Source organism: Acinonyx jubatus, chromosome A2 (genome assembly GCF_027475565.1).
Source record: "Acinonyx jubatus isolate Ajub_Pintada_27869175 chromosome A2, VMU_Ajub_asm_v1.0, whole genome shotgun sequence".
NCBI classification, from domain to species: domain Eukaryota; kingdom Metazoa; phylum Chordata; class Mammalia; order Carnivora; family Felidae; genus Acinonyx; species Acinonyx jubatus.
The window spans coordinates 14994494-15006051 of NC_069383.1; the positions used below are offsets into that span (position 1 = coordinate 14994494).

Below are 11558 nucleotides of genomic sequence, written 5' to 3' on the forward strand. Positions count from 1 at the left end.
TAAACTTAGAAACAAATTTAATGATAAATACATAGAAATGATTAAGTTCTTGTATGAAGGCAGCATCCAAGGAATCTCTCCATTCTCATGGCTCCCAGCCCTTCCCTCCAGGTTGCTGGGGCAACTTGAGACCCACCAAGCCAGCAGACTCCTCCACTGAGCGCTCACCCTTGCCATGAAATTCCTGATGAAGGGTCACATGTTCTCGAATGCTGCGTAGGAGGCAGAGATAGGTGGCAGCTTGGAAATGAAGCTCATGTTGGGCTCTGCACAACTTCTCACTGGTAACCTGGAGAAGCAGCAAGGTCACATACTTTATTAACAGCCCAGCCACAGATACAGAGCCAGAGAGATCTAATAAGCATTCTCTAGAATGGAAGTAAACTGCACAGAGGAAATATAAACATGCATATGTATATACTAATTACATATGTAGAGACACTGTTGATTAGGGAACCTGACCTCTAATTAATTGAAGAGGAAGTTTACAAGGAGTTTCATTGAGTGTCCTCATATTTTAATAACTGAAAGTCATTTCAACACTCTTGTTTTACAAATGAGGAAACTAAAGCCCAGAGGGGCTCAATAGTTGGTTACTGGCAGAGATAGGAAACTATAATCATTAATGTCGCCTAAGGTGTATAGAACTTTCTCCCCTTCAAACAAATGAGTCTGATTTTTATATTTCTGACTTTGGTCAAGGTGGTATATGATTATCATTTCAATGAAAAGTAAAACCATTTTGTCTGAAAAATAATAGCTTTGTCCTCAAGGTAATAAAATGAAGCCTTTATATATAAAATTAATATGCATCTATTCATTATAATTTACTTATCCATCTGAAAAACCCATATTCTGCTAACTGTTAAGTAGCTAGAAATGATATCCATTCACAAGTCGCCAATAATTCCAAACTTGTTTTTTCTTCATCACAATTACTTCCCAGATTTAGTACACTGTCCTTTAACTTTGCGTTCTGAAGTTGTGAGAAAAGGAAGAAAAGGTGAGACAAAGATGTGTACATAGCTTAAAATGCTTAAGGAGCCCTGTGTTTCTCTAAATGTAGATTAACCTCTGTGTACCACTGCCTATGTAAACCCCTTTGACCTTTCTTTACTTGAATACGTAGAGTTGGAATCTGAAAACCAGAAAGTGTGGTTTAAGATCTGCACATCACATATGTGAAAATAACACTCATAAGCTGCTCAAAAAAAGAACTATCTGCTTTAATCAGTTAACTTTTTATAAGTAAAAATCTGTGAATGAACAACACCAATGTCAAACTTTTAAAAAAGGTTAACATCCATTTCTATAATAAACACCAAAACTGATAAAGATTGGAAACAAGAATTCTGTTAGTGTAGGCCATGATTCAGCTAAGCCTGAATCATGAGTCAGGACAGAAGGGTCAGCAATATATAAACAGTATATGAATCACAAGAGACCAAATGAAATCAAATGAAAAAAAAAATTTTTTTTTTTTTTCTCTAAGGAGGAGGCAGAGGTTCCTAACTGAACCCCTTCAGTTAAGGGAAAGGATGGAGAAAATGGGCATAGATGGTTATTGAGCTAGCTCTGAGCCAGCAGGAAACAAACCATTCTTCATATCCTTGCTGTGTTTCTGAAACTTGTAACATGAATTTACACAAAATTTGAGAGCCTCTCTTAAGAGCAAAAATGCCCCCATAAGGTGGTACAGCTATAATCATGTCATCTTAAAAATCTTAGAATGACCTTCCATTACATTTACAATGAAGTTTAATAAGTTCCTGCCTACCACAACTTCTACTTCACCTATCACACCTTAAGCTTCAACCAATCTCAAATGTCTGTTCTCACCTCTGGGCTTTTCAGTTGTGCAGCTTCTCCACCTGGACCTCATCTTCCCCAACCCCCATTTGCTTGCAAACTCCAATTTACACATCAGGTCCCTGCTTAGTTTCTTCCTGAAATCCTGCTTAATTTCCTCCTGAAATCCTTCTTTATACAAGGACCTCCTGGTGTTTATGCTCTTAGCACTTTCTTATTCCAAGTGCTTTCTTGTAGGGTTCTTCGTAAACTTCTTAAAAGACAGGACCCGTGTGCATCTGATTCATCATTTTAGCCAAGTTCCTAGAAGTCCCTAACACTGTGGCCTTTAAAAAGGTTTTGAATTTTAGCCCCACGTTGGGTATAGAGCTTACTTGATAAAATTGTGTGTGTGTGTGTGTGTGTGTGTGTGTGTGTATATATATATATATGATAGGTAGATACAGATGATAGATATATAGATCTTGATATATAGATCTTGATAAAAAGATAAAAATGTATGAATTTTAGTTCTAACATAATGCATTCTAACTTCCATAGCTTAAAGATTCAACAGGATCCTGGTTCTCCCTTTTCCCACATTGCTCAAAAGACAGTTTCCTACCCTAAAGCCCAAGATGACTCTCCAACGTACTATTTTGGAGATAGCTTGCAACTTCCTTCAAAGCCCAATCCGTAACTCTAAAGACAGCTATTAAGTGGAAGACCGATTATTTGGGAACCTAGCTTCTAGTTGTTCCTATACAAGTCCTTGCACGGGGTCCCTGAGCCTCAGTTGCCCCATTTGAAAAATAAAACATCTTCACCCGATCTTGCCTAACGGGAATAAGGAGTGTGGAGTTCACAAAGGAATTTCCCAAGGATGGCTTCCCATATGTTCATATTTATCTGCTACAGAAGGAAAAAATATATCTGGGCAGATAACACATTAATGTTGTGATAGCGCAATGTCATTACAGATCTCTCTAGTTCAGCTCCACAGGCACCATTTCCTTTAAATGGGGAATGAAATACAACATAAGTGAAACACGGTTCCTGCCAAATTCTTAATATTCCTCATCTTATTACAGTTATTTTCCGCCTCAAAAAATGGTTTTTAGAGTAACTACCATGGGAAGGATGAGGAGAGTGGTTGATAGATGCTGCAGCTAGTGACCCTACACTCTCCATCAAGTGCATCTCTCCTTTACCAACCCCCGCCCCATCCCCTCCACTTCCCATGGCTCTGACTTTGTCCTCTGCACCTGCAAAAGACCAGCCAATGAAATCCCCGCTCCTTGGTTAGTCCCCGGGCTTAGGCCATAGACCAAGGACTAGGGCCTGGGTAAGCTTGGCCAGAACCAGGGCTGGGTGGGAGGGTCGGTTTCAGAAATGCAGGGGCTGAGGCCAGACGCTCCCTACCCCCCAGCTAGATCTCACCCCCTTCCCCCTTCCTTCCTCAGGGAACGGCCGCTGGAGCACCCGGACACGGGCTTCCGTACCCGATGCGCACGGAAAGCCTTCACGAGGTACCTATAGGCTGCAGTGTCGCGATAGGGTCGGCCAGTGGCCGCGTTCATGTAGCGCAACTCCCGTAGAAGGCCTCGTAAAGTGCGTGCCGGCGACCCTAAGGCCGCCATTTTCATGTCCTCGGAGCGTGGTGCCCAATGGCGCCCTACGCCCCTCTAACTCCCTCACCCCCGCCCAGCTGCTTAATGGTACGGTCGGACCCACACTGCCGGGTCCCCCCTTCGATCGCCGAGTAGTGGAATGTCTCACTTCCCTTCTCCGCACAGCTTTACTAATCAAACGCCGAGAGGCGCCCTCAGGAGTTAAGACAGAAGCAAACGAAAGCCGAGTGTAACTGACTCAAAGTTCCTTAAGAAACACCGAGAAAGGCCGGGCTAGAGGAAAGGAGGGTCTTTGGTGACTGCGTCATTTAAGACGTCATTAACTGACCACGGAGTCTCGAGACTAAGTGGGCCTGGTGGGAATGGATGTTGCTTTGAACTAGAACACGAAAGATACCCAGAGGGGATATCAGAATTCAGAGCACTGACTTTCCAGAAATCTTACGGCACTGTGGTGGCTCAGAAGAAGGAAATGGAATACGCTTATTCTCTCAAGCAGTAGCCCAACACTTAGGAAAACGACACGTATACTTCCCATTTTTAAAAGGTAAAATTAAGTTAGCATATTTCGTTATAGTTCTTTAAGAGTAGCAAAAATCCTTTTCAAAACAAAAGTCTCGCCACCCCAGATGGGACTCGAACCCACAATCCCTGGCTTAGGAGGCCAATGCCTTATCCATTAGGCCACTGGGGCTTCTGTGAGCGAGGCGCTCCAACAACGTATTCAATTTTTTTTCCCCCTCTTTGGTACGTCATCGTCGCTTAGGTCTCCTTTTAACCTATCCTGAGAAACCACACCTAGTACCACTATGAGGAGTGAGGCATGCTGGGAGTTGTAGTTCAGAGAACAAGAGTCCGCGTTCCAGCTCCAAAGGCTTTACCCTGGAATCAGCACCGATGCGCCGGACGGAGGACGGGCGCGCGCACGGTTTTGCGTACGCGTTTGCCTGCCCGGTAACCCCGCGCCTGCGCAAAAGCGGGCATACGATGTCGCGGAGCCGAGCGCTCGGGGCACATTGGCCGAATCTCGGAGACTCGCCCTCTGAGTTGCGGCTGGGTCGGATTTTTACCGGAAACAGCCGGCCCCTTCCGGTGGTGCGGCTTTCCCACTTAGCTTGGCTCCCACACGCCGTTAGGTGGCGTCCGCAGCGGTCACTTTCTGTTTCCGGTTGTAGGGGTGAGGCCGTTTCCGCAGAGGCATTGGCGAGTTGTGAATGTGTAGCTTACCTTCTGAATTGCCCCGTCAGAGATGAACGTAGGACAGCGGGAATTTATTATTTAATTCGCTAGGAATTAGTTAATTAGAAATAATTAGTAGTTCTTTTTCTGATTCTGTGTCTAATTGTATAACTTGGGTTTCTTGAGTTATCAGCGACCTTAATTCCTCGTTTAAAATCTCGCAGTGGCTCTCCATTGCCCCGGAGACTTGCCTGTATCGTAACCGTCATCTCTCACTAGTCGTTTCCTCACACTCTTTCTGCGCCAGGTATCTCAACTTCTCTGTCTTCCTCGCCTCCCTTTGTCTTATTTTCTCCGCCTGAAGTTTAGCCATTTGTATTAATATTTACCTTTCGGGCTTCCAGTTTCCTTGAGAAGTCTAGGTCAGACACTGCTTTAGGCCTTTGTGGTCAGTATGGTAAAGCGAAAATGATTTATTTCACCTCTGCATTCCTCTAGATTCTCTAGATGACATGTTAATCTTTCCTTTTACGTGTGGATTACCTGTGTCTCCGTTTTATTATCTTTCCCGTGAATCAGGATGCAACCGCGCAGACTCCTACTTCCCACTCTTAATAGGTCCCTCCTCCTAGGTCCTTGTCTGGAGAACAGTGGCCAACTTTAAGGTAACTTTAAGGTTCATACTCTGGCTGGAATCCTGACACCTCCAGAATCGACCTTAGAGGAAACCAGACCAGAATGACTTCATATGAGAGAATTAATTTCTCCCTGTGGCATTCATAAAATATTTATCAACCTATAATTCACAAGTATCTGATTTTAAAAGGGACATCTGATGGGGGATGGGAGAGTGGGGACGGTGGGTGATGGGTATTGAAGAGGGCATTTTTTGGGATGAGCACTGGGTGTTGTATGGAAACCAATTTGACAATAAATTTCATTTAAATAAATAAATAAAAATAAAAGGCACATCTCATCTGCAGTAGGGGCTGGGGAGAATGCTATCAGTTATTCTTCTCTGAACATTGTTAAAGAGAAAAACCACAGGCCAAAAATGGTGTCGTTTAGTTAAGCCCGCAAGTCAGTAAACCAAGAATTAACACCTAGAACACCTAGCCCCCCCGCCCCCCCATGGAACCTATAACCAGTCAATGCAGAAATTTCCTGGTCAGCATTGAGACATTTACTGATAGACCCTATCCGTTCCCCTTAGGAGGGCAACCTTGCCTAAAACAATGGATTCTTAGCTAATAATTTCCTTTTTTCAACTCTCTACCTTTAAAAACCTTTCCTTTTCTGTAGCCCTTTGGAACTCCCCTATACTTGCTAGAGGGGATGCTGCCTGATTCCTAAGTTGATTAGATCTTTCAAATTTACTCGGCTGAATTTTTGTTATTTACCAATATAAATTTGTTTAACCAGCTTTCTAAAATGTAGCGAATTTAAACCAGCTCTGAGGAATTGGGAGAATGTTTTGGAAGTAGGTCTTCAATAACTTGATATGTTGTGATACGGGCAATAACTAATTGTGAATTCCTTTTTACTGCGTGGCCAAGAGACTTCTTCTCTAGGCCATTCTTACACTAGGAAAGGGTGAATACTCATGAAATGTTTATGTATATGTATATGTAGCCATTAGTCTCCAAAGATGGCCCTCCAGCAGTCTTCTCTTTTTATACATATGTTGCTCCCTACATCAAGAGGTGAAGCTTATTTCCTGTCCCATGTACCCTTCCCTCTCTTGAATCTGAGCTGGCTTTGTGACTACCTTTGACCAATAGAATGTAGCAGAAGTGACATTCTGGAACTTCTGTAGAACACCAGGTCTTAAAACCGGCAACTTTCACTTCCTGCTTCTTGTCTAGCTACCATGCTATGAAAACCCCATGGCACAAGGAGGGGTACTGGGATAGACCCAGGTGAGCTCTCGTCTGACAGCACCGATTGCCGACTATGTGAATAAGCCATCTCGAATGTCCAGATGTCCACAGTTTCTGCCAGTGTCAGCTGAAGCAGAGATTTGCCCTGCTAAACCCAGTTAACCCAAAGAATCATTGAAGATGATAAGATGGCTGTTGTGTGGGAATAATTCCACTAAGTTTTGGAATTACTGTGCAGCAACAAAACACCGAATCAGTCTGGAAAAGTTTGTAGAGACGATTTAGCCAAATTTCTCGGTTTTGCAGCTTTAGAAAATCTTTCTATTCCTAGTTACAGGGCTACAACCCCGAAACCCTACAGCAGAGACCAGGCAGGTAACACAAGAATAAATCAGGCCAGGTGAGCGGCTACTTCCCGCAAAGGAGCTGGACGCTTTCGGCTCAGTCTCATTGGTGTGAAGTCGGCACGTGGACCCAGTGTTGCCAGAGCTTCTGATTTTTCAATAGTTGTAAATCCAGCATTTTTATGCAGTGCCCTGACTTTTCAACGTTAGCAATCGAGTTAAAAACAATAAATTACCAAACAGAACACTTCTGTTGGCCTTACATAGCTTAGGGTTGCGAATGTGTGAACTGCGTCCCGGAGGACTTTGCAGGCAATGTCCCATTTGACCTTCGCCACAATCCTATGAGGTAGTACTGATTTTTCCCACTTAGAAATGTGGGAATAATCTCAGAATAGCTCCATGGGTTAGTCAACATTATTAACTGGTCTGTGGAAAACCGGTATTTGGCCTCAGGCAATCTGACTCCAAAGCATATTAAATCATTTTTAAAGTTACAGCAGAAAAAGGATTTTTATTAAAAAGATGCTGGGTGGGGCGCCTGGGTGGCTCAGTCGGTTGAGCGACCGACTTCGGCTCAGGTCATGATCTCACAGTTTGTGAGTTCGAGCCCTGCGTCGGGCTCTGTGCTGAGCGCTCAGAGCCCAGAACCTGCTTCTGATTTTGTGTGTGTGTCTCTCTCTCTCTCTCTCTGCCGCTCCCCCGTTCATGCTCTGTCTCTGTCTCAGAAATAAATAAACATTAAAAAAGAAAAGATGCTGGATAATTTTCAGAATTTCCTAGTAAGGCCAGAGACCAGGCTCAGAAACCTCACCCACTATCCTTCCCCAGATCTGATCCAGTGAAAACACCACCAGGCATAATTGCTACAGCTTCACAATGCAGACACAATGACCATGGATAGGGACTGGGCACCAGCACCAAAGCTGCTGCTCCGGGACACTGGTTTTGGCTGGTTTCTCTGCTCTCACTTGTGCCGGAATGGATGAAGTATTTTCCTAAGAGTCCCATTCTGGGGTGAGTACTTCTGATGAGCATGGCCTGGGTCATGTCCCCCTGTTTTGGTCAAGGGTGGCTGGGAAAAGCGAGTATTTTATCATTCTTTGAATTTTTAGTGAGCATCTGCCATGAGTCAGTCACTCTTCCAAATGCTGAGGAAGCAAAAGCAAGCGGATTAGGTAAAGCTTTGATACTCAGTGAAGTTTCCGTTCTAGAAAGGGGAAGACAGACAATAATCCGGTAAAGCAAAACTTACCAAATGGTGATGAGTGCTATGGAGAAAAGTAAAACTGGGGCAGGGGATTGGGACCTGCTGCTTTATAATGTGTTCAGGGATGTCTTCACTGACTTGGTGACATTTGAGCAGAAACACAAATGGTGTAAGCATAGTCAGCTTGTGTGTGTGCATGTCTTGGGGTGGGACAGTGCCCATACTTTTTTAAAAGTAGGCTCCATGCTAAGCATGGAGCCCAACATGGGGCTTGAACTCATGACCCCAAGATGGGGACCTGAGGTGAAATCAAGAGTCAGCCACTTAACCAACTGGGCCACACAGGCACCCTAGTGCCCATGCTTTTAAGTAGAGACCCAACCTCCATTCCCCAACCATTGTGAGGATACCGTTCTGGTCCTTCAAGCTCTGTGAAGGAGGAAGGGATTCTAGGATGTTTTCTGTGGCCAGTGAAACTGTGGGAACAGACCCAGAGCGTTCAGTCTTAACTTTGCAACTGTAGCTGGGTAGCCAAGCCAGTCAGCCACACAGGAATCCGGGGAAATTGTTGGTGGGAAAGAGCCAGGACTAATGAAAGAGGGTATATCTGAGAGAATATATATGTGTAGCTGCTGGCTTCCATCAGTTGTGATACTTTAGATGTGTGTCCCAAGCACTGATTTCTAATTTTTTAATGATAGTACTTTATTATTTATTCATTCATTCATTCATTCATTCATTTATGTAAGTAAACCCTATACCCAACATGGGGCTTGAACTCACGACTGTGAGATCAAGAGTCGCATGCTCTACTGACTGAGCCAGCCAGGCAACCCCTCTAAACTTTTTGATGGTGTATCCATAGTGGTAAAAATCTTGTTCCTCCCCCATAAGTCTTTGTATTTACTTTTAAACCATACACATGCACTACTGCATGAATGTAGTAGGTACATTGAAACTATGCACAAAACAGAATTAAAAGGATGCTTTTAAAAAAATGAAATATACAATATTTGGAAAATATTTTTATTTTATTTATTAACAGTAAAAAACGTCCTAACTTCTCTCAGTAAAGAAAGATTATTGTTTCCTTTATTGAAAACGATGCAATTCAGTACGTTTCAATATTTTGAAAATGTTGGTTTAACACATTATTTGGGGCCACAGAATCACATAGTGATAAATATTTCTCAAGATCGATTCTTAAATTTCTCTCTTCATAGCATGAATTTCTTTTAAAGGGGCAGTCAGGGCCTCATTCATCACTTTAAACACTTACTTTTAACTCAACGAGACCCATTAGGCATGTTCGTTTCTCTCACAATATCAGCTAGGTAGGCGCTGTGACCATCAGGGGTCAGTCACCAAGAGAGAACCCACTGCAGGCTGTTCAAGCAAACAGGAACTGAGTGCAGGGCACTGGGATGCTTGCGGCACTATGGGAAGGACTGCCGGAGTTTGGGGAAGTTGCCACTAATGTTCAGCAGTTCTAAGCAGTCACTAGAAGGTCGCTGCCGTCACCCAGGTCAGAAGAATGCAGGGCGCCCCCTTTGCTCATCAGAGCTGAGCCGAGTACTGACGCGCCGGCTGACAGGTCACCTAGAGGCTGGGGCGGAGCTTCAGCTCTCCCGGGGCCTACCCACTTTGCAAGGTGCTGCCAGAGAAAAAAATAACACCACTTTCTCCTCCCACCTACAAAAATCTCACATGAATACCCTGGCAGAAAGAAATGACATCCAGAACCTGGAAGGCAAAGGAGTTTGGGAGATGTAGTTCCCGTAAGTCCAGTCCCTGTGACACAGAGAGAGCATGACACAGAGGGATATGGGAATGAGTGCAGGCTGTCAAAAAACAGACTGCAGACCTCATGGGCAGCACACTCCTGATAGCCTCCTCTCGTCACAGAAAAGGAGAGCAATTGAGAAACACTTCTGTAAATGAAAAATAGCCATTTTTAAGTTTGGCCACTCTGGTAGATACTTTGCAGCAAGCGAATCACTCGGTCTCTTTGTGGTGTACGGGATTTTCATGACTACTTTGCATTATGTAATAGTTTCTTCCATGTAAAGGTATTACTTTTCATCCAATTAACCTAACTGATGACATCCTGTAGCATATCAGCTCAGTACGTTATAATACTCAGGAGCAAATGTGACTGTTAACAGGCGAGCTGACCCGTAGATGCAGGCAGAGAGAGCCGCGATGTATCCCTCTCAACCCCTGCTGCTTGCGGACCTCCTGGCTGAAGGCTTCCTTTCCAGCATGAGATCGGCGGCAGTTCACGCAGCTTTTCCAAGAAGAGATAACAGGACAATTGGCGGTTTTTCTTTGGTTTGGAAAAAAAAAAAAAAGTCCAGTCTGTAAAACATTAAAACCCCAGACTTCACCCAATAAGACTCCTCACTGACAAGGTGAGACTGCCGTCGGCTGGAACATGAGCCTCGAGGGCTGGAGGACCTGGCCAACATCTCGTCTCCATCCCCCTGATCGGCTGGTCACCTCTTCAAAGGCAACCTGTTCCTGGAACAAGCCAGACTTGTGTAAAAAGAAAGTAACTTTGTTTTCTCGTGAATGCCCCGACAAACCTGAGGTCATGGTTTGGTCTCCCGTGTGCCTGGATGAAATTTACAGCTTTTCCAGTCTCTGCAAAGTAACAAACAGGCCGAAGAGTTGTCATCATCATCATTTGAGAAATAGTCTCTTGTTCTGGCTATCAACAAGTCTCTTCGAGTGATCGATCAAAACTTCAAATGTCAGTTAATTTTAAAACTTCTTCCCTTCCCCGGCCCGGAAATCTGAGGGAGAACGGGGGTCGCGGTCAGCGTCATTTTGATTTCTCACACAGGACCTCTTCCCACCCGTGGCTGTTCCGGGCCTGCTCTCGTGTGGCCGCAGGGGAAGGAGAGGGGGTAAGTCTCATGTGAGTGGCTGAGTTGTAAGCTGGCGCCGGTGTCCCCTGGGAGTAGGAGAAGCCATGGCTGCTTGTCCCACAGGCGCTTCCTCACGGGTTCTCGAGTCTCCATCCATCACTGGGGATCTCGCACCTGTCGTCCCCCTGTGGGCCATGCCGTCTCCAGTTCCTTAGGGTGCCTGCCTGCCCCAGCCCCTCGGTCTCCAGCAGCCTCCCTGCCACTGATGTCATCTCCTCCCTCCAGGTGTTCCCTTTGGCTGGACTCCTCTTGAAATGGCCAAACCTGCCTGCCTCTCTCAAGAAGCACAGCAAGCCTTCGGGAACCCAGGAACTTGGGGCGTGCAAGCCATTTGGAGCGCAGTCTTCTCTCCTCTTCTGTCTTCTCAAGGAGCTAGCCACCGACAGTTTGTCTTCAGACTTTAGGAAGAAGTCAGACACCAGTCCCTTTGTTCCTGAAACTCCGCAGGCTGTATCAAACTCCCCAGGTGGTCCTCTTGAAGCGCCCCCTCATTTGGCAGGAAGCAAAGAGGGAGCACCCCCCACCCTCCCCTGCTTGGGGAGAAGGGGAAACGGCCAAGCATACAGACAGCTACTTCCAAAGAAATCCTCTCACAT

At 45.0% G+C, this 11558-nt stretch overlaps 1 protein-coding gene and 1 non-coding gene across 3 annotated transcripts; both read right to left on the reverse strand.

Moving 5' to 3' along the window:
• On the reverse strand, positions 1 to 3575 carry FMC1 (formation of mitochondrial complex V assembly factor 1 homolog). 2 transcript variants are annotated; one of them, XM_015067053.3, is made up of 2 exons: positions 3291 to 3533; positions 1 to 289 (listed from the first exon to the last, which is right to left on the reverse strand). In XM_015067053.3, exons 1-2 carry the CDS (start codon positions 3432 to 3434, stop codon positions 86 to 88), a joined length of 348 nt encoding a protein of 115 aa, XP_014922539.1. In that variant the 5' UTR covers positions 3435 to 3533; the 3' UTR covers positions 1 to 85. The 2 variants fall into 2 exon arrangements, with proteins under 2 accessions (XP_014922539.1, XP_053074000.1); XM_053218025.1 differs by having other exon boundaries at positions 152 to 289; positions 3229 to 3575.
• Positions 3576 to 4040: 465 nt separating this feature from the next.
• On the reverse strand, positions 4041 to 4113 carry TRNAR-CCU (transfer RNA arginine (anticodon CCU)). The gene has a single exon. It is a non-coding gene; the product is annotated as a tRNA-Arg (tRNA).
• Positions 4114 to 11558: the final 7445 nt, after the last annotated feature.

Excerpts from the sequence above, each read along its gene's own strand:
- FMC1 (XM_015067053.3), bottom strand. The coding sequence starts at position 3,434 with ATGAAAATGGCGGCCTTAGGGTCGCCGGCACGCACTTTACGAGGCCTT. Across the intron at positions 290-3,290 it reads AGGCTTTCCGTGCGCATCGG|GTTACCAGTGAGAAGTTGTG; the intron begins GTACGGAAGCCC and ends CTGCTTCTCCAG.